Source organism: Electrona antarctica, assembly GCF_951216825.1.
Source record: "Electrona antarctica genome assembly, chromosome: 23".
NCBI lineage: Eukaryota > Metazoa > Chordata > Actinopteri > Myctophiformes > Myctophidae > Electrona > Electrona antarctica.
In genome coordinates, this window is record NC_136804.1 from 25,447,456 (window position 1) to 25,471,114 (window position 23,659).

At 42.2% G+C, this 23,659-nt stretch overlaps 1 protein-coding gene across 1 annotated transcript; it reads right to left on the reverse strand.

Moving 5' to 3' along the window:
* Positions 1-500: 500 nt before the first annotated feature.
* Positions 501-23,583, reverse strand: pah (phenylalanine hydroxylase). Its single transcript, XM_079494293.1, has 13 exons — positions 22,883-23,583; positions 19,824-19,943; positions 12,823-13,006; positions 9,691-9,779; positions 8,976-9,043; positions 7,589-7,785; positions 6,797-6,932; positions 6,600-6,669; positions 5,916-5,972; positions 4,868-4,963; positions 3,823-3,956; positions 3,179-3,294; positions 501-1,632 (listed from the first exon to the last, which is right to left on the reverse strand). Exons 1-13 carry the CDS (start codon positions 22,949-22,951, stop codon positions 1,574-1,576), a joined length of 1,395 nt encoding a protein of 464 aa, XP_079350419.1. The 5' UTR covers positions 22,952-23,583; the 3' UTR covers positions 501-1,573.
* Between the last annotated feature and the right edge of the window lie 76 nt (positions 23,584-23,659).

A 23,659-nucleotide genomic window follows, 5' to 3' on the forward strand; every position in this document is an offset into this window, starting at 1 on the left:
CTTGTAGATCTGCTATTTTCAAAAGATTTGTTGAGGGGCACTAGCCCCTCCTATGCCCAGCTTTGAGTGTTTGTGTAGGCTAAACACAAACATTAAAGACAAAAGTGTGTAAACACAAACATTGAAGACAAAAGTGAGGACGCAGATTGTGATTGGCCGGCGTGATTGGGTGGGCGATATGTGCCATTGGTTGAGAATGAGATGATGTATGATGACGATGTATGATGATAAGAGTGCCCCTCACTTCACACAGGTGTGATTTTATACATTTGAAAACTTGAAATGGGACATTCTGCACAATGAGTACTTTTACTTTTGGTACTTTATCTCAAGTAAATTTTGAATTCCGGACTTTTACTTGTAACAGAGTATTTCTACAGTATATTGCAGTATTGATACTTTTACTTAAGTAATTGTGAGTAGTCTACTTTTTCCACCACTGGTGTCAGGCACCGAAAATGGCAGGTCTTCAATTGAGGTGGAGGTCAAACATTAAAAGTACAACAGTAATGGTATTTATTTGTCACGTCAATTACAAAACAGTTCATGCATACAACACATTTAATTTAGCTAAAAGGGGTATATTGCAATTCAGACTAAGGGGAGACAAACTCACTCATACATCAAAGCCCTGTAGGAAAATTGTCCAACTAAAAGTAAACCCCTCAGTGTTAATGTTAACTCTCAGAGAGAGAGAGAGTACATTTAGCGGTCCATTTGGTGCCATTAGCACTCTCTCAGCGTTAAATTAACACCCATCGATTTTACTTCTGTTGCCTTATGTTATCCATTGAAGCAAATTAGCATATATATTTTAACCATTAGCTGATGTACTGTACTATGAATGAATATGAGCTGCTGGCCTAAACGTACTAAAAATGTTGATTATTTGTTTCTACAGATTAACAAAAATCATCCACATATGAAGATTAAAATATATAGAGTAGCCTAATATTTACAATAAGATTACAATTTTAGCTATTAGAGGAAACAGTGGTTATTATGTTTTGAATAATAATTTTACCATAGTGTGTATACTATCGACAACAAAATACTAAAAATATGTTTCTTATGTTTGGTATTACAGCCATAGCCTACTGCAGTGGTTTCCAAACCGTGGTGCGCGAGCGCCTTCTAGGGGGTGTGCGAGCGCCTTCTAGGGGGTGCGCGACATGAAAAGGCTAATGGTGCTGCTATGGTTTTATTTTAAATGTATTAACATATTATACCAATATATGGCAAGTATATGCAGAATATAGCCTATGCTGCATATATAAGACATTCAGGTTCATATATGTGCATATATGTGGATAAATGGGAAATATATGTCTCTATATAGCTTATGCAATTTATATTTCCATGTGCGGGGTTGCGTCAGCTAGGTCGGGAGGTAACAGGGGGTGCATGGCCAAAACAGTTTGGGAACCGCTGGCCTACTGTATTGTCATTATTGTCTTGCATACTTCTTTGAAATGTATATAAGGAAAGTAATCGACATGCCTGCTAATATCTTGAAGAGATATCATTAACAAATTACAGAAATTAGAGATTCTGTCTGTGTGCATCGATCAGCTCAAAGACCATGTCCACTCTCCAGCTTCCGCAGGGCATTGCACAGGATTCCCATCTCACCTGAAACAAAGCAAACAAACATGTTTCAAAGGGGAAGTGCAATAATAGATGGAAGACACTACATTGACTAAAATATATTTACAGCTGCGATTCATAATATAATGTCCTAACTTAAGTTCCTATACCTAGTGGTGGAAAGTACATTTACTTAAGTAATTTTGAGGTATTTGTACTTTACTTGGGCACTTCCAAGTTCCAATACTTTTACTTCTACTTCCACTACATCTCAGATCCAAATATTGTACTTTTACTCTACTACGATTATTTGAAAACTTAGTTGCTTTGTAGATTTGGATTATTATTACAAAATATTTGAACCATTAAGAAATGCTCTGTTAAAACTCCCTTTTCAAAATCACTAACCCTTATTTTTCTTAAACAGTTGTGCGGCTGAATAAATTCATTCATTGGATTCATCTAAATGGACTTTTCCCACATAAACCTAGATTCAGCTCCAACAAGGGGTTACATTAATCTCGCTCCTATGCCACTAAAATGTGGAACGCCCTACGAACGGCCATTCACTTTTTTTTGCGAAGTATGAATATATTCGTACCCCCCAGCTATGGGATGTTATTCGTACCCCCGTATACTCCAAGTATGACGTGGTTGAGCCCCTAAGCAGCTTTTAACATTGATCTGGTTGCTTTGCAACGCCTCCGTCACCACCAGCTATGGGATCTTTACAACTCCTCTCCATTTACCTCGGTTCAAAGCAGGATTTTCAAAGCTCCATAACTCGGAATCTATGAGCGCTGCATGTCCTTGGTGATCGCCAGCCATCCAAAGTCCGGATGTAATTTGTGACTTTGTCTCGCATCGCTCCCGACATGTAAACATTTCTGGTGATAGCTAAACAGTGTGCGCTAATGCTAATGATAGCCAATCCTTAGAGTGAGAGTGTACAGGGGGCTACAGCGGGGATGGAAATTATCCTCTTAAAGTGAACGCACCTATAGGCACACAAATAATTAAGAAATGTGAATCCCTAGACTCTTTCAAAACAGCTCTCAAAGAGTACTTACTGGGTGGCTGCAATTAGAAACTAGCCCCTGTAAAATAATGTCCCCCCCCCCCCCCCTCTTTTTTCCCATACTGTACTTTACTTTTTTGTACGTTTTAAACTGTATGATGAGTGATGATTTCTTTTTTGCATAGAAGAGTATATTTGTACGTCTTTAAATTGAAAATGGAGGACCCTGATGTAAACAAGTCTTAGTGCTTTTTCTGGGGTGCATGTGTTTGGTCCGACTAGTCATTGGTCCGAAACACGACAACCCACCTCAAACCCTAACCTAACCATAACCGCAAGCAAGGGAGCAGGCGCTAGTCCGAGGTGCGGACGCATGTCCAACCAATGCTCCGTCAGACCATAGTATGCCTCCCCTTTTTCTGGTTTTATCCTCGTAGCAGTTTTTGTATTGACCTGTACTTTTGTTGAAATGTATACCCATTCTACATACTGTGAATACATTTATCAATCAATCAATCAATCAATCAATCAATCAATGTACTGTATAGGGACGCATGGCTGGGATGCACATACTGTTAATGCTGTCAGCCAGGTTTGTAAGCTGTTGGGTGCTATCCAGGACTTGAATGCTTTGGGTGTAGGGGTTGTAACGGACAGTGAATGGTCTGGGGATGGTGGCTGCAAATCTCCTGTGGAGAGAAGTGACATCTTAGTTAGTTATTAATCAATTAACTGCTTAATCTGTTCATACAGTACAGTAATAATAGCGAAAATAACTCACAATGTGCCGCGATGCAACATCATGTGAGTTTGTACACGTGAGAGCAGACAGTGCAGACTGTTTTCATATGAATTATAAAAAGAATCACACCCGTGTGAATTGAGGGGCGCTCTTTCTTATCATCATACATCACCATACATCATCTCATTCCGGCCAATCACAATTTGCGTCTTCAATGTTTGTGTTACATTGTGTAACACAAACACTGAAGACAAAAGTGAGGACGCAAATAATATGACCAGTTTGTGTTTACAACACAACACTCAAAGCTGACCATTCATTGACAATGGAATTCAATGTTTGTGTTTACACAAACCCTCAAAGCTGGACATAGGAGAGGCTAAATCTCATCAAATGGTGGTCCGTGGCTCAAATTCCGAATAAATAATGGGCCTTGAAATGAAAAGGGTTCAAAACCAACTGGTGTAGGCTATACCTGACTTTCTCCTTGGCGTCCTCAAAGGTCTCGGCAACAAAGTAAACAGGCTGGAACTCTGTGATTGGATATTTCTGGAGGCTGGTCTTCTCTGGGTCAAAGGGTAGGATCGTGGGTTTGTCTGTCAGGCAATACTGGAAAACACAGAAAAGTATTTAAACTAACCAAAAGCTTTGTTTTATCTTTCTGGCTGTAACAACCAGGGGTCAATACTGGAAAACACAGAAATGTAACTAACCAAAAGCTTTCTGGCTGTAACCATAGGGGTCATTGCCATTGCTGGCTTGTGGTGGACATTTCTTTTCAAAATTAAATTTCTGACACGGACATACAAAAAGATCAGATAATAATATTACCAGAAACACAGCCCTGAATGGCCATAACATGTCTGTAACTCTGAGAGTGTACAAATGGACCCGTAAGGTTCCATTTGTAGCCTACATTTGCTTCCTTTTGAGTTGAGGGGGTCCTCGCAAATAAAACATTTGGGAACTAGTATGTGCCATAGTGTCGTAGTAAATAAGTGTCATACATATTCTGAAGAAAACCTAGAGACTTGGCATTCAGTAATTGGGTCTTATGATCAAAATTACAAGAACAAATGAATTGTGTGTAAAAATAAAAACATTGCCATGGACAAGATCAATTCTTTGCCTGCACAGACACATTTTGTCTGTATACGGACATATATATTATAAAATGTAATGCAAATTTGTTAATGAAATTCTGCGCTCCCGGCATCAGGCCCGACAGTAAACAGGAAGTGCAGTGTGGGCCGGGGCTCAGCAGCATGAGACACGGTCCGGCGGAGCGTACATCCTCTGCTGACAGTGTCTGATGTAACTCTCAACATTATTGAGATATACAAGTGCATGTCATGTCATACCGTACTCCTGCCTGAGTAGCTGCAGATCATTGACACTGAATGCATAGACAAAAAGTGACCCAATACCAGTACACTGTATATCGCTCTTCCTTTATGGAATGCATGGTTTCAGCGAACGCGTGACTACGATGACGACTAATATAAACACAGCGATCTCACCTGCAGCTCCCCGAATGATGACAGCAGTCCAGCACCATAGGCCTTTAGCTCAGAGCCCTGCTTACACAGGCCAAACTCCACAGTGAACCAGTAGACCTAAAGAGAGATGTGAGGAACAATCACAACATGATTTATATCGAACGAGCACCCATGTCAACTACACAGCTTAACCACGTGAGCCCAGTGGCGGACCCTCTTCTGGTCATAATAGATGTAATAAACATTATAATAAGTAGTACATACACTTGGGGATGTGATATGAGTGCATTTTAAGTGCATTTTCACCCAGGTGAAGGAGGGTACGGGATCTGTCCTCAAGTTTTGAGCACGGAATATATGCAACCATAACGGGTGACCGCTGTGGCACACCAGTTATGCGGTGCATTGCTTAGCCTATCACAGCACAGAATGGCACACCTTCCAGTCAATCACAACGGCCAATAACAGCGCCAATTTCGGCGTCACACATGCATGGTAATTATCCCTTCTTCAAATTCTGGTGCCATACATGGTAATTTTTCCGTCTTAATTACAAAAAAATATTAGTTATAAATAATAACATTCCGCGAAAATAGCAGATCTAATTTAAGTATAATCCGGCAGAAACCCATCTCCATGCCGTATTTTAACTGTTTGTGTTTCTCGTGAAATGATGCCCTAGTTGATCATCGTACTACAGCGTCACACATCAAAAGTAGCAGATCTGCATGTTCGAAATGTGAAGCGATGCGCTTTCAGCTTGTAGATCTGTTACTTTTGCTATTTTTTAATTTAATTTGAAAGTAACCGTTTTGAATATATGAGGTTTCCACCCGACAGAGATGATATACTGTAGGGTTTAAGTGTAAGGAAACTCATCAGGCTCTTCTAATCCATGTCATTAGTACGGATAATTTGAATCAATACATTTAGTCAACAAGACAACAATAATAGCTTTAGGTAAATGCTTATGTATTACCTAAATATCTATGTGGTTGGTAATATTCTATTGACTTGGCTGGCTCTGGCTGTAATATTTATGGACTTTCTTGTACAAGACGTTACTTACAGTTGCAAGTTTCTCAATGTACTCATCGGGTGCACCGAGGGAGGCTAGACCAATTTCCTATATGGAACAGAGCATGGACAAAGAATATCACATAAGAGGCATATATAGATATATACACACGTGGTGGAAAATACTACTTAAGTAAGTAAAAGTATCAAATCAATACTGCAATGTAGTAAAAGTCTGGAATTCAAAATGTACTTGACTAAAAAGTCCAAAAGTATTGTTATCAAAATGTACTTAAAGGACCAAAAGTAAAAGTACTCAATGTGCAGAGTGTCCCATTTTAAAGTTTTCAAATGTACAATAATTATCTTTTGAAAATAGCAGGTCTACAAGCTCACAATTGCATCGTGACGCATTGTGAGCTTGTAGATCAGCTATTTTCAAATGGTCGAATAGGGTACAATGTGTGAGGGGGCCATGTTTTTTCCATAACTTTTTTCATTTTTCTTTTTATATATATTTTGCAATGTTTGTTTTATTTGAAAGTGAAATATCCCTTTAACAAGATTAACATGTAAGGGACGAAGGTGTTTATTTTCAAATAATGGCATTATATATAATCCCATATAAATATAATATAGAATGATTGATATGATTCCATTTTGTAGATGTTGTGTTGTACCACAACTCAGACATTGCAAAACTCTTCATCTTGTACGGTATAGGAGATTCAATTACCTGTGAGAACTGGGCAAAGCTGGGGTCAGCAAACAGAGGAACATGTCCAAGGAGTTCATGGCAAATATCCCTGCAAAGTGAACACACCATCAATGCTAATTCAGTCTCCTCACGATCGCTCGCATTATGTGTTAATGTTTTTTTTTGTTTTTTACTCCACAGACAGCTGACAGACCGCTGCGAGACACGAAACTCACGGCTCAGGCGTGTACATGGGCTTGGACCCGTGGCGGATGTACTGTGTGGAATGGAAGACACGGAAGGCTAGCCCGGCCAGGAAGTCCCGGGAGGACAGCAGGCCAGCCACGGGGCGCAGCCGGAAGCCAGTGCACGCTGCAGATCAAAGGAGTGGACGGAGAAAAGAGGTGAGTGTGTCATGTTACCCAGTGTTGTTTTCGTCGACTAAAACTAAGACGAAAAATGTTCATTTAGTCGACTAAAACTAGCCTAATGCTAAGACATTCCAGTTGACTAAAATATGACTAAAACTAAATGAAGTTTCAGTCCAAAGACTAAACAAAAATAGAAATTTGCTGCCAAAAACAACACAGCCTGAACTGAGCCAAGCTGGAGTTGGAAATACATTGTTTTCAACGAGGGCGGCGCAAACAAGAGCTATTTTAAGCATGTTTGCAACATGACAACTGTTTTAAAGTATTTAAGATCATTAAAGCTGGGCTGTTGCCTGAGTCCAATGCATTTCTGCCTACTTCCGGTCCAGGACTTGGCCCAGTTGGTTGTCCCCACGCTCAATGCGTAGTCTATGTAGGAGAGCCGCCATTGGACTGGCCCCATTAAGTGAACGCAGTTTGCGTAACTCTGTCTATATCTAAGGCTCTGCCAGGGGGTCCCCGGCTAAACGATTGATATTTGGTAAACCATTTGGTTCAATCTATATGCTCTCAGAGTTATGGGGCTCTGTGGCCTAATGCATACCAATCTAAGTGACCTTGAAATTTAAAAAAAAAGTTTGGGAAACACTGGCTTACACTGCAGAAAGCGTGAGATGTCCTCCAACTGGGGGATGTTGTCCTGTCTGTAGCCACAGTACTGCTCCAGCAGAGGGAACACACGGTTGTGTTCACGGCACGCGTGTGTCGGGTACAGAGTTTTCAGCTCCTTGAACACCGTGCCCCATGTGGCCTTCTCTGCTTCTGTGTACTCAACCTTGGGAATGACCTGGCCACTAGGACAAGGACAGAGGGTTAGAGAATGGTAGCGGTTTCCAATGTTATCAACCCAGATCAACCAGTAGGTTACTTATCAAGACCATGCAATGGAGCCCAGGGGGGCTCTACTAGAGCGGAGACATTGTTGTCCAGTAGAGTCCACTGGCTCCATTGCACCTACTGGTGATTATGTAAGCCGGATAATGTATGGCTGAGTGGTCATTGTTTATAGATACATCACAGACAGGCTGATTAACCACCGACGCGTAGTTTTATCTCGGATTACGTATTTTCCCAGATTGTGTTTTTACTGTTTTACAAAAATACATTTATTGTATTTTGACTTTGCTATAATCGATCAACTTTACAATAACAATTTGGGAGAGAGAATGAGTTGTCTACTGTGCAAAATACAGAACATTAGTTCGTCAAATGGGACGGCATGCACATGCACGTGACACAGACACACGCAGGACGTAGATGGCAGAGGGCAGTTTGTGGCATTAATTGTCACTATCCTACACTTATGTGTGCCTGGTGGGCAGGGCCGGATCTACCATATGGGCACTTTGGGCACGTGCCCAGGGGCCCCTAAAAAAATGGTGTCTAAAAAGATTAGTGTTTTATGCATAAGGGCAGCTGAAAAGTGCAATTGTGTGTAAAGCAGCAACAATGCGCTAGATTGGCTGTCACTCTGGGGGGGGTAGGCGACTGGAAATAGGCCAATTTAACGGCATAAAACTGCCCCAAAACGGCTCCAAAACAGCAAAAATGTTGCACGCGCGTGAAGGGGGGCCCTTCGAGCTTCAGTGCCCAGGGGCCCTCAGAGGTGTTAATCCGGCCCTGCTGGTGGGCGTTTCGTTGGGCGCAGTGGCTATGAATGAATTACACTCCCAACAGGGAGCCTTCAGATCAACCACTGCACCCCTGTATAATTTGCCCCCCATTTGTTTTACAATAGAATGCAAAGCGAGCGTGGAAAGAATCAGAAGTGAAGTCTGTCACACATTCTCACATGGTACAGAGTAGACTAGTACCATTACAAAGAAAAAGAAAGGGTGAAGGTTTCTGTCTGCTGGGCTCTCTGAACATCCCTGTGTCCTTCTCCTTCACATAAATACAGTACCATGTGAGAAAGTTAAAGCTCGATTAAAGATGAAAGGTGAATTAACTCTGAGGAAAAGACATCTAAAAAGGGGAGAATTACTGTCTGTAGTTGTAGGCGATGTCGGCGAACTCCTTCCTACGTGCTCTGTACACAGGATCTATGAAGCCCTAGCGTGCACAAACACAAAAGAAAGCCATGTTAGATCTTATGACCAGTATTTAGTTGCTCATATAAGTAAATCAAAGAGTGGACCTCGTCTGCTGAGGCTATTTAAACCCCATAACAACATTTATGCTCTCCCTCTCTAATAACAGCACCCAAACACAATATTCAAATGAAGCCTTTGTAGTACCTGAGTGTTTTTGTTTTTTTCGGGTTTATGATGAATACATTTTGCTTTAATGGCGGTGGCAAAAGGGAGCAATTATCTATAATTATAGGGGGCTCATTTAAAGCAATGACATCAATTTGTGGGTGCCTGGATATCGTTTCCATTAGAATGGACTGATGGGCAGAGTGGGCCCTGTCATCTCCGCACAGGTCTTTCATAAAAGACGTGGGTGTGGGTGGACAGTGGACACACAAGAAAACATGTGAATACAGCCAAACACAAATGCACGCACACACACACACACACACACACACACACACACACACACACACACACACACACACACACACACACACACACACACACACACACACACACACACACACACACACACACACACACACACACACACACACACACACACACACACACACATACAAACAAACAAACAAACAGACAGTGAGGAGGGGTGAGTGTCCTTACAGGGTGATCAGAGTCCAGCTCGGAGCCATAACTCAGAATCTGGTTGGCGAAGCGATCCAGGTCCTGGATGTCGTTGGGAAACCAAGGCACTGAGGAGCAACCATAAATCACGTCAACATTTCCTCGTTAAAAAAAAAGAAGAAGAAAAAAAAAACATATTTGAAAAATGTTACCTGATCTAAGAGAAGTAAATAAATACATCTTCGACTTAACCCATCCAGGACACAAACCCCTTTTGGTGTGCCGCGCTACAAGCTTGTACATCTGCTATTTTTTAAAAATCGTGAAAATGTGGCTCAAATCTTTGAATATATATTCATTCAGAACGTTTTTAACTCAAATCTTCACTTCTGGTGGGTCCCTCCTGGAACTACATATTTTCAGATGGGGCTCCGCAGCCAAATACAGATAATTCTGGGGGTCCTTGACATGAAAAAGGATGAGCACCGCTGACATAGAAACATAGGAGTCGGCCTTAGGTGTAAATGGGTAAAAGCTGCACGACACGTCCTACCCAGGATTCGACCTGGGCCTTTCGCATGAGACCAAATTTCTACCGCATATCCAAAGGACAATGCCCACTTTTATGTCCGCGGCCAATATATTGAACTTATGAGCCTCAGGCCATACTTCTTGTCAACCAAGGCCCCATTTACACTGGCAGCCAAATCCAGCCTGAATCAGATCTGAGCCACATCCAGATTGGAATCTGATTTGTCTAAATGAGTCATGAGACCATTTAAACCAATCGGATTTTAATCTTGATGTGGCACAGATCTGATTCAGGCTAGATTTGTCTGCCAGTGTAAATGGGGCCTAATAGGCATATGCAACACCAACCATTGCAGATGTGCTTGTTTGATTGAATATTAGTTTCAGTTGGCAGGAAAAAAAACACATGAAAGTACAGTTCAGTACTAGGTCTGTTATGAGGATTTCAAACTTTTCCATTGTGGTAGTTTTGTACTCAATTCATCGAAAACATTAGCCTACATTATTACAATATATCAATATGCTGTACCATACAAACCGGTTAAAATAACTAAACGTATTCATTAAAATTAATGTAATCGACAAAAAATGTCCAGACTTACCAGCAACAATAACATTGCAATAAGTGTATGTAATATATAACTGGTATTATACCTACTTGGTAATATTTGTTCACTCTTGGAGTTACAAATGTATGAGGATTTAACTGTGTAGATGGGGTTTTGAGAGCAGATTTATTAATAAAAGATTGACTTAATTTGATATGCATGCAACCTTAAAATGTCTTCCATTGATTTGTCTGGTTGTCCACTTATCTCTGCCGCGGTGCCCCCTGACTTCTTTGTGTTAACGAACAGTAATAATTCAACACTAAATGGAAACAAGTATAGTACAAATTAATATTGATGTGGACCATCTCGCGGGGCTTCGCCTATAGGGGCTTTTGTGCCGGAGAGGAAGATGAGACATTTTGACAGTGAGCAGAGCAGTGAGTTGGGGTCATCTGTTCCCTCATGTGGATTTATGATGCTCAAAAACACTGAGGCGCAATCATTCAATCTACATTTTGAGCCGTGTGGTCCAGCCTGAGGCCCGAGGGGGACAATATGCCCCTCCACAAACAGGCTATCTCCACAACAGGCCATAAATATCTCCGCGTCCACTTGACCCCGACGGCGAGACCACATTGGCAACACTGAGGTCAAAGGACGTTCCTTGGTGGCCCTGTCCGTCTCAGCTGGCCGTGACCTTGGTGGTGTCTCTTGGCCGGGCTAAGTCTGTCACAGTGCGGGGCTGTTCTGCAGGGGGTGGAGGCAGGACACAGGGTCCCTCTGTTCCTGACAGGCCTGTTGGTCCTCAGTAACTAAACTAATGTCATTCTGGAAACAACTAATAAAGGCTCTGTCCAGACCATCAGTCTCAGCGGCGACGCTGGCTGTCCATTAACGCTGTCTGGCTGGGCAAATCATAAAAAACACAAACATTCAGTTCATTTGATAAATGAACTGTCTTACCCTTATTCGTTACAGCGGGGGTAAACAGATGTATATAAAAAATAAATGGGCACTGGCGCACTTGGGACTCCAAGACAATGAATGTTGTGACCAAAATCAACAATTAGAGTCATAATTACAGAAACATGTTTTACATAATAGAATGGACAAGCGTGTCATGAATGAGGATTGTTGGTCCCGCTGACCTGACAGACCACCATCTTCCTCAGGCCCTGTGGTGCGGCTCTAACGGTCAATTATCTTCTTCCATTAATTACAATATAGAACAGAATCAAGAAGCGTGTTCTTTTTAATAAAATAAAATAATAACGGTCCAGGGACCTATAGGCTGGTAATTGCTTTGATGTGTGTCTCCCCCCCCCCCATCTCTCTCCCTGTTTCCTATGATGAATTACTGTGAATCTATCAATAAAGGCAAAAAAGTCCCAAAAATATCATTAAAAAAACAAAACAGAAAACAATGGGTGAAATTAATCTACAATCTACAACGTGTCGTGATGCCGCTTGACAATAGCCAGCCATACATCTCATCATTCATTAGTTGTTAAGACAATGGAAACTAATCTCAGACGTAAAGTGGCTATTCGGGCCCACTGGCTCTGCATTGTAATAGCCAAATTGTACCATCTTGTGGCCATGAGCCATCGGGCAATGGGCTATATCAACACCTACAGCAGTTTTCAATGACTTATTAAAATCTTAAATTAAACCATACAAATATTTCACATTTCAACAATTTTTAGATGATCCTCCAAGATTTGTGTAATAAGTAGGGATGCACGATATTGAAATTATGACCGATATGCCGATATCGATATATGACATTGTTATATTATATTTATATTAAACTTGGATTTTGTTGTTGTTGATGTTGTAGATGCTAAGCCCCCCTCCCCACTAACAGCTGACACTCTTAAAGAGACACAGACAGGCTAACTGGCTGCTCTGTGAGTACAAAGCCATTGATGGTCACATTATTATTGCGTCATCAATATCGGTGAAAATATTCAGGATTATTTTGAGACCGATCCGATACCAATATGGCCGATTTCAATACACCACCGATTATATTGTGCATCACTAGTAATAAGCCATTTTAGGCACTCTTATACACACACACACACACCTGTGTCCTTCTGTTTGTTGCGTGTGAGCTCGTGCACGCTCCCACTGATTTGAGTGCGCAGGCCGTCGATGACGTCCTCCAGAACCTGGGAGCAGTTGGCGTCCAGGCTGCAGAGGAACTCAAACTCCTCTTTGTTCTTCCGTGACGGACGCGACTCGATGTGCGTCAGGTTGATGCCCTTCTCCTGATATTAAAAACACAGACAAGATGACAGGACTGTGGGAAATATCAACAAATCTGTATATGATAGATAGATAGATAGATAGATAGATAGATAGATAGATAGATAGATAGATAGATTCATTGTTTTATTTGGAATGTGAATCAGCATTTCAGCTGTATAATCCTTTTTTCATATAGTGGCCGACTACTGATTGAAAACATTTCAAGCATTTATCAAAAAATAAATAAACATCTATTTAATATAGTGGGGAAGAGTAACAAAGTTTCAGTTGTCTGAAGATCAGCAATATAAGAATTGTCTTAGTTTGACCACCAGAGGGCGATGTATGCTTATTTAAGCACGGGCAGACGATGCCCCAGGCCCAGCTAGGGTCAGACTGCTAGAACACTCTCAGTTAATTGATGGTGGCTTGGATGGTCAGAATAAAAAAGTTGTAAAAGGGACTCAGAACATCTTGGAGCGGTTTAGGAATCATCTGCAAAACCTCCAGATAAATCATCCTGTCAACATTTAACACATTTTATCATTCAGGAACATGAACACAAAAACCGTGCCGGGATGTTTTCCAGCTTTCTTTGCTTTGGACTTGATTCTGCATTCTACCATGCACGTGCATGGTGTTGTACACGCGCACCGCTGCTGACAGGCCGGGCGCTGACTGGTGCCAGAACAGGCACGGTCATCTTTAATGCCTAATTATGATCAAAAATGTGTTTTTGTTTATGTAACTTTGGGGAGGGAGAGGGAGTTGGAGTATTCTCTGTCTACCATAGGCCAAATAGAGAGGCGGGCCTGACGGCCCTTCCCTTGGTTTTGACTCCATGCATCTGGTTCCCATTCCAGCAACTATGGCTCTGTGGGGGCCACATCGGTCTGCTTTCACCCCCATACACATGTAAGCATAATTATGCTTACATGATGTGCCCCAAGCAGTGGTGGAAAAAGTTCTCCCAAGTAAAAGTTATCAATACTGCAATGTAGAAATACTCCGGAACAAGAGTACCGGTTGTATTGGCATCAAAATGTAGTACCAAAAGTAGAAAGTACTCAATGTGCAGAATGTCCCATTTCAAATGGCCGAAATGTATACAGGGCTGAAGTGGTTATGTTTTGTAATGATAATTAAAATCTACAAAGTAACTGGTAACTAAAGTTTTCAAATAATTGCAGTGGAGTAAAAATACAATAATTGCCTCTGAGATGTAGTAGTAGAAGTAAAATAATTGGAAATTAGAAATACCTAAAGTACAAATACCTCAAAACTGTACTTACTGTAAGTACAGAACGTAAAGTAAATGTACTTAGTTACTTTACACCACTGGCCCCAAGCCCCACCCCCCACCCCACGGTTGGCATCCCTTTGCCATTCTATCACGTGTTATGCTATTATCTGTTCGGTGTCAGTGAGTTTACAGTTGTAGCATTTCTGTGAATGCTACACTATTTCGGCATTGAATGCACTTTGAATGAGAGAGCACGATCATCAGAAAACTAGGTCGCTTACATGTCATGAGCTGTCATTAATCAGGTTGCATCTGCATGCTTTGACACCTATAAGTACAAGGAATAGATAGAGCAGTGGTTCTCAACCTTTTCAGGCTGGGACCCCCCAGTTCACATTTGAACTGGGGACCCCCCCACCCCACCCTGAGAAGCACTTGGAATTGTAGGAGTTGAGGGATTACATTATAGTTTCAAAAATACTGTGAAAACAGCAGATCTACAAGCTCACAACGCCTCGCAATGCGCTCATTTTTAACTCAAATATCTGCTTTTGGGATGTATGTATGTACATATTTTGAGATGGGTCTCGGCAGCCATGAAATACATCATCATTTTGGGGGTCCTTGACATGAAAACGTTTGAGCACCACTGATATATAGCAACAGCCATTTTTCTGAAAACCGTTTAGAAGACATTTGTAGAATTGGCCTCATGCTTAATCCGTACGTTGTATGTCCTCTCCCGACAGAGAGAGGTAATTGCAACTGTAAGACCTGGGATAAGAATCTCCCGCAAGGGAGATCAAACATCTGCAGCTCACCTAAGGGGGGATACCCACCCGCTTGGATGGGTTTATTGTGATATTGGGTTTATGAGCTTCCGGGGCTACTTGTCGACCAGTTAGGGGTGGGACAATTCCCTTATTGCCTCTCAATTCGATACGATCAAATATAATTTGATACCTATAGGGTATAAAAAATATTAATCGAATTGGCAATTCGATTAATATTTTTTATACTAGAACATTTTAAAACAATTATAAACAATATCTTCAACCGCTTATCCGTAGTTGGGTCGCGGGGGCAACAGCTCCACCAGAGAACTCCAGACTTCCCTCTCCAGAGCAACATTAGTTACTTCCCCCTGGGGGATCCCGAGGCGTTCCAAGGCCAGTGAGTCGACGTGATCCCTCCATCTGTGCCTTGGTCTGCCCCGGGGTCTCCTCCCAGTGGGACGTGCCTCAAGGACCTCCCTAGAGAGACGCTCGAGAGGCATCCTAACCAGATGCCCGAACCACCTAAGCTGGCTCCTCTCCAGGCGAAGAAGCAGCGACTTTACTCCGAGTCTCCCTTGCGTGACTGAACTTCTGACCCTATCTCTAAGGGAGATGCTAGCCACCCGTCGAAGAAAACTAATTTCGTCCGCTTGTATTCGGTACCTTATTACCATAGGTGAGAGTAGGAACGAAGATTGCTCGGTAGACAGAGAGCTTTGCCTTCTGGCTTAGCACTCTTTTTGTCACAACAGTGCCCCTGCTGCTCCGATTCTCTGGCTGATCTCCTTCTCCGTCCTCCCCTCACTCGTGAACAATACCCTGAGATACTTAAACTCCTTCACCTGCATGGGGTAATGTCTCATTCCCTACTTCCCTACTAAACCATGAAAAGTTGAATTATACACTTCCAATGCAGCCAGATAACGTCAGTCAGTCTTTCTGACGTGAAAATAAAAATAAGACAAAATGTTGATTCTGAACGTTAAAATCGATTAAAAGAATAGTGGCACTACAAATTTGAATCGATTTTTTTCTATTTATTTTTCCCGCACCCCTAGTAGGTGTCCTACCTGACAACAGGGTCTTGAAAAGGGATAAAATAACCAAAACTATTCATTGCAGCTTTAATCTACAAAAACTGTTTTGTTCATGGTCATGATACGCTTAGGGAAGGTCTAGGAAGCCACTCCTCACGTGACGACCACACTGCCACATCACATGCACTGGATCTCCAGAGTGGCTTCTGAACTGTGTAGTGGTTATAGAATGTTAGGCTGTGACCCCTTAGTTGAAAACATAAATACCTAGATTATGCATTCTTTCTATTAACTAGGATCAAATCCATCGTTTCAGCGTGAAGTAGTGTTCCTTTTGTCTTTTCTTTTTTTTTGCATATCAATTCTGGTATTCAAAATTGGATGCAAATCCCCATCCCACCTCTTCTTTGTTTCCCTCTCTTTTTCTGGAAACAACAAAAACGACGGAGCTTGCACAAACACGAATTTCACCCACGGTGGTAGCTCTGGTCCATAGCTCTAAGCCGTTGCCGTTTAGAGCTATATGTTATCGATGACTTCCTGAGCTCGCATAAATGCAGACTAGCCTCTCGTCTTTAGCGTAAATAAAAAGAAAGTTTTTGCTTCTCACCAATACAAAGGCGGGTGCTGTCATTAGAAAGCCTACTTTCCTTAGTGGAAGCACTCTGAGCCCCCCACCACACGTATAAAAGGTACTTTTTGGCCAAAAAGCGATTATTTTTCCACCAGATTTTTTTTTATACTTTTAGTTACTCCACTGCGCCCTCTACCGATATTGCCAAGAGAAAACCCTCATACAGAATATTTTTCCTCTGGTGAAAAAAAATCCCTTTCTGGCCAAAAAGTACCTTTTATACTGTGGTGGGGGGCTCAGAGTGCTTCCACTAAGGAAAGTAGGCTTTCTAATGACACAACCCGCCTTTGTATTGGTGTGTTTGTTTGTTTGTTTGTTTGTTTGTGTGTGTGTGTGTGTGTGTGTGTGTGTGTGTGTGTGTGTGTGTGTGTGTGTGTGTGTGTGTGTGTGTGTGTGTGTGTGTGTGTGTGTGTGTGTGTGTGTGTGTGTGTGTGTGTGTGTGTGTGTGTGTGAGAGAGAGATTCTTAGGGCCTACAATTCTTTGCTAGACTCTATAATTATTTGGGCGCGAGGGGTGTGCTAATGGGTTTTTAGGCCAGATTATAACACTTTATAGAAACGTGGGGAGGGGAGTGAGGGGAGCAGATCGTGACTGTGCAGCAAGTAAGTCAGAGGCGGGGGTGGAGCAGGGGGTGGATCGGAGGAAAGAGAGCTCATAGGTTCAGAGAGCATTCTCATGTTTACCACCACAATAGCAGTATTACAAAAGCAGTATTTAGATACTTGGTATTGATTAAAGCCATTCTCCCACATCTCCACCCACCCATAAAAAACCCATAACCGCTCTAGGCCTAAGAAAAAAGTTCATAACTGCTATAGGCCTAAAAAATAAGTTATTTCCTGAACATATTGTTACATTTGACTGTATCTTTGTTTTTCTGTTTGTTTGTCAAAATGTGTAGGCCTAAAGCCCAAACCACACCAAAGGGTCGGGTTGGGGCAAATCAGGTCTTTAAGGTAAACCACACCAATGCAACTAATTGAGTACTTGCAATGAGTTGAATTGGTGTGGTCTACCTTAAAAACGGTTTTGTCACAACCCGACCCATTGGTGTGGTTTGGGCTTAACAACTCCACTGTTCCACATTTTTTCCTGCTGGGACATCAAACTCGAACTTTGATATCGCTGCTGTTTTGAAGGCTAAATACCGGTGCTGACTACATGCAGCGGTGCACGTAGTCAGGTAAAGTAAATAAAATACACTGTGTACCCTGGGCTGGCTGGCCTTTTTTGTTGGCAATTTGGCAAATCACAAATGGACAGTCACTCCTGTGGGGGGGGGGGGGGGGGGGGGGGGGGGGGGGGGGGGTATGACTGGCGATATATATGCAGCCCAATGTTTGATCATCATACATATGGAATAGCTGCTGACCTGGCTGTGCCAGAGAATCAAAGAGCCCGCCTGCCATATCTGTGCAATTGGCCCAGCACAGATACATAGGAAAGATAAGGAGGTCATCGCAAGCTCACACCGCATTATGAATCTTTAAACAAAGGGGTAAACATTTTTATATGAAGTGCCGCCAAATTGATGTGTATTGGCCTCAGACCCTTTATCTAACAAGATGTTGTGCCAGGGACCCCATAAGAGGTGTGTTGTTGTTGTTGAAAATTATCAAAAATAGACAATCTACAAGTTGCACAGTTACGCGTTTTGAGCTTGTAGATCAGCGATTTTCGAATAGCAACTTCAATTGACTGTTTTTCTGGGGGCCCTTAATTGGAACCCCCTTAAGGACCCCTTGCGGTCCCCGGACCCCACTTTCAAAGCCACGGGGATAGTTACACAAGCTTGTGCATGTTAAAATCTCCTCATATATGTTTCGCTTCTGAATTTACTTTCTTTGGACTTTCTCTCTACAGTAAACAGCATACAGCAAATAATGAAATGCAATAGCTACATATATTGTCATCATGCCCTAATCCCTAGTAATATATATACAAAACCTTGTGAAAATCGTCATGAATAACAGTTTAAGTCCACACTAATTAACCATAATGTATAAATGATGGTTAAGGGGTCAGGACAACGAGGCCTTTTCGTGGAGGGGTCAGAATACAATTATTTGGAATTAAACTGTTATTCGTCTATAGTACTCATCTGTAAACATTATGTGAAAAGCCTTTATTCCTTTTTTGTCATATGATGTACACACAGTACACACCAAGTACTTGGTGGTTATCCACTTCGACCCCAGACTCTGTACATGTCATGTCTTCATTAATTAAAAAACAATATCATCTACAGGTTTTTTTCCTTTACCATATATTTACCACGTTTGCCACTGGCTTTAGATGAGCTCACTCTGTTTTACATGCAGTTTCAGCCTGCCGGAAGGATTCTTTCTGACCAGTGGCATATCACCTGAGACTAAAGAAACCAGACCAGGCTCCCATATGCAATGTGTTACATCGCTTGTGAAGTTGTGCATGGCCTTGGGGTGAGGGGCAATGAGTAGCCTTTAGCTGTCACCTTAATGTGAAGCAGCAGGTTGCTGCTGCTGACAAATGGCAGCTGGTCAATTTCCCGTATGTAAGACATTAGTTGCTAATGATGTTCCTGGGAAACAGGAGGTGTGAGAATCTTCATGGAATGACAATTTACTTGTCTTTTTTTCTTTTACTTTTCTTGTGTGTGACAGTGTGTAATAATGAAAATGATGCCTTTTCGGATGTCACAGCTAAGCTAATACATCAGATGTTGTTAGGACATGATAGTAGAGAATAGTGCTGCACAATTAATCTAATTTCTAAATTTGAGCAATGTGTTGTCTGGAAGAAGCATTCCTTACCAAGGTGCTTAAGTACCAACGTCTTAAGGATGCATTATGCTGCTATATATAGATTCTGTATTATACAGCTTGGTTACAAATGTAAACTGCTTGTGTTCCTATTTGGAAGCCTCTGTAGGCCTGCAGATTCCAGGAATGCCCAAGCCGAGAGCTAAGGCATGGGCACAATTCTGTTCAGTGTCTGTCTGTGATATTTGGCAGTCGTCACATATGGAGGAGGCGATGCTTCCTGTACCTGTGATTTGTTTGTGCATCTATACTATTGTTTGTATTCAAGAATTTCTTGTTAAATGTGAACGCAAATGAAGATGTTAAGTGTGTGTGTGTGTGTGTGCGTGCATGCACGTACGGTACCTCAAACAGCCTAAGAGCCTTGGCCAGGGCTCCGACTTCCTCTTTCAGGGAGAAGATGCAGGACAGAGCTCCTTCTGACTTGTCAGTCTCTTCCTCCAGGTACATGGATCCCCTTCTGTTCTGCAGAAGATCAGCAAAACAGTCTGTAAATGCTGTGCTTGTTACCGTAGGCTTAGCTAGCTAGGACACATTGATTGTACACAGTTAAAACTTGATTCCTGAGTGTTAACTTTCTGCGAAAGCATGTCGTAACAGTAGTGTTCTTAAAAATGCCCACAGATGCTGCACTTCTCTCAGGACCTTTTTCAGATTTCAGATTTTGAAGTGGTGGTAGAGAAATACTCTTTTGCAAGATATAGTTATGTAAATATTCAGCTGAGTGGGTAGAGAGGCCGTCTTGGAATTGGAAGGTCACTTTGAGCCTTACTTGGCTCGTCTCAGAGCGTCCCTGAGCATGAAACGTAACTCTAACAGCTGCCCCTGATAGCTCATCTGAGCAGCCATCTGCCTGGTGAATGCATAAAAGTAATGTCCTCTCCCCCTGGGATCAGTAAATACTCCCTACTCCAAAATAATACATAAATAAACAAGCAAGCAAGCAGGGGGTGGGAGGATGCAGTATACCCTGCCAACGAAATTTTGTGATCTCTCTGCCAAAGGTGCATTTTCAATATAGAAACTCATATCCTGAAGGTCCACAATAATGCACTGTTTATTAAAAGTGCAGTCCATGAGCTGTATATCTCTTTAGCTATTTTGCGATTTATTTTTCAGCTCGCCGCCATGAACTCAAACCGGTTCACTCCTCACTTTTACAGCAGTATGTCATGGATGTATTACTGTCGTTTTCTGTAATGTCATGTATTGTGGTAGCAGGGCCGGTCCTGAGCAATCTGGCGCCCCAAGCAGGATTTTTCGCGGCACCCCCCCCAAATTGAGGAGACACTGTGGAGGCACTGGGGGGACAGTGGGGACACTGTGGAGGCACTGGGGGTCCATTGGGGAGGCACTGTGGGGACACTGGGGAGGCTCTGTGGAGGCACTGGCGGGACACTGGCACTGGGGAGACACTGGGGAGGTACTGGGGAGGCACTGGGGAGGCACTGGGGGGGGCACTGGGGGGACACTGGGCAGACAGAGTTGGGACAGAGTTGGGACAGAGTTTTTTTTTTTTTTTTGCGCCCCTCCCCCATGGCACTGTGTTTTTACTGGTTAAATAAAGGTTACAAAAAATGGCCATTCCACATTCCCTGGTCTATACCATTGGTACCCAAAGTGGGGTCCGGGGACCATAGGGGGTCCTTGGGGGGTTCCCAGAGGGTACCCAGAAAAAGTACCTAATGTAGCATCATTTAACAACTTTATCCATTTATAGACGAATCCATGGAGGGGTGCCCTGGGCGCAGCCATTACTGAGGTGTACCATTAAGCGCAGCTTTAGTTTACACCTCAGCACTGATTAACTACAACTGACCCACAGGGCACTACTCCATGGATTCAGTGCCCTGTAGGCCAGGTGTAGCTAACATTCAAAACATTTTCAAAAAACATTCCCAAAAAAAGCATGAATTAATAGCAAAATCCAATGATTTGAAGAAATGAAAGAAAAATCTGTAAAGTAGAACAAATATTTAAGAAGTATTTTCACTAGTTTCTAGTAGTTTGGGTCCCGGGGCGTCTAATTTCTGTATTGGGTCGCAGGCTGAAAGGTTTGGGAGCCACTGCACTTCAGTATGTCAATATTTGACCTGCGAGAGGGTCATCAGCCAAGGGGGGGCCGGGCTGGGGCTGTTTAAATCAACTATGTTACATTACAACACTGTAACTCCATCTTTGAGAGGGAGAGAGAGAGAGAGAGAGAGAGAGAGAGAGAGAGAGAGGGAGAGAGAGAGAGAGAGAGAGAGAGAGAGAGAGAGAGAGAGAGGAGAGTACAAATGGAACCATTTGTACTCTCTCAGAGTTAAACACTGGCCTGTGGAACAACAATCAAGGCCAAGCTGGCACGGATCCTGTTTGACCACTGCACTACCTTTGATCCTGTGACTGTGTTGTGTTTATTTATGTGCACGTCAGCATCTCGTGCGTGCACTCGGATCGTCTGTGTGTGTGTGTGTGTGTGTGTGTGTGTGTGTGTGTGTGTGTTGATGTACGTGCAGTGGTGGAAAGTAACCGAGTACATTTACTTTTTGTTGTACTTTACTTGAGTGTTTCCAATACTTGTACTTCTGCTCCACTACATCTCAGAGGCAAATACAAACACTTTTATACTAGTTACTTTGTCGATTATGATTATTATTACAAATAATAAAACTTCAGCCCTATATACATTTCAGCCATTTGAAATTAGGCGATCTACAAGTCCATTGTGAGCTTGTAGATCGGCTATTTTCAATACATTTGAAAACTTGAAACGTATGTGTGTGTGTGTTTGTGTGTGTGTGTGCCTTGCCGTGCACACATAAGTAACTGCGTGGAATGTGTGAATTTAGAACCCATGACATTCTACACTTCACCTTCTTGCCCTCACACCTTTAACCTTCTCTCCCTAAGACCCCCCCCCCCCCCCCCCCCAATCACCTCTCACCTTCATACCAACTCTTACTTTTATTCGGGTAGCCTAATTGTTTCTTTTTCCTTTTCTAAAAGAAACCAATATAATGTTTAATTCCTTCCCACTTCCCAGCTGTGTATACGTTTACATACTGTATATGATCTCTCACGCAGTTTGATACGATTATCCTGGTCCATAGTCGGTATTGACTTCACACCATATTGTTTATATAATTCTACAAAATATATATTTAATTTACCATGATTTATTCATTTAAAAAAAACACTAAATGCTTGTCTTCTGATGACAATGCTGAATATTCTAGTACACAACGATCAATAAAATAAAAAAATATTCGCTTTCCCCCCTCCTTTCTTTATATTATTTTTCTACCAATGAAGGTATAATGTAAATGGCTTGGTTTGACTTCATTGAGCATATCCACAAAATAATCCACAATGGTGAAACATCTAAACCATTAGGTCTGGCAAAAATATATTTAGTTTACCCTTCTGCCATCCTCCTCATCGTGCAGGTGCTGATGGTCCCCGTTGATTTTCTTGTACGCTGCGTCCATCCTCTGGTGTTTTCTATGCAGTCAGTCAGGTAACGGATCTATTGATGCTGGAACTGAAAACTGTTCTACACTTTTGTTTGGCCAGCCCTTGTTAAAGCTCAGCAATTCAAAGTTGCACCACGTGACACCACCACACACACCCCCTCTCAGCAGCATCGGTATGTCACGCGACCGACCCGGTTGTTGTGAAACAGAACCATAATGGTACATCTGCTTCTGATTGTCCGAGCCTGGGCTTAAAGAAGTTCTGCTGGGTATGTATGTATGTGTAGAAATCCCCCATAGGCCTAATTTATTATGACCTCTACTTGATGTCAGGCCAGACCTAAAACACCTACATTATTTGCATCCGATGCTGATAACCCGAGATGATGGAAAGAACAACAACATTAAGTAAAATATTACAAAACTGCTCGTTTTTTTCCAGAAATGCAGCATTTTCTGTACTTATAGGAGTGCCTTCGAAAAGATGTATCGCCCACGTGTAGGCCTATAGAGCTTGAACTGAGAGAGTACTGCCTGTATTTACTTACAAACGTAACGATGACAGGTCTTTTAAAACCGACAGGCTACTAAAGGTTGCTTTTCACATTCGTAACAGGCCCACCATCAATTATGAAGTTACCTTTCGAAGCCACTAGGTGACGCCAAAGAACGGCATCCAGGCAGGTGTCTTCTGCATCCAGGAAGACTCGGCACGCAGGTATC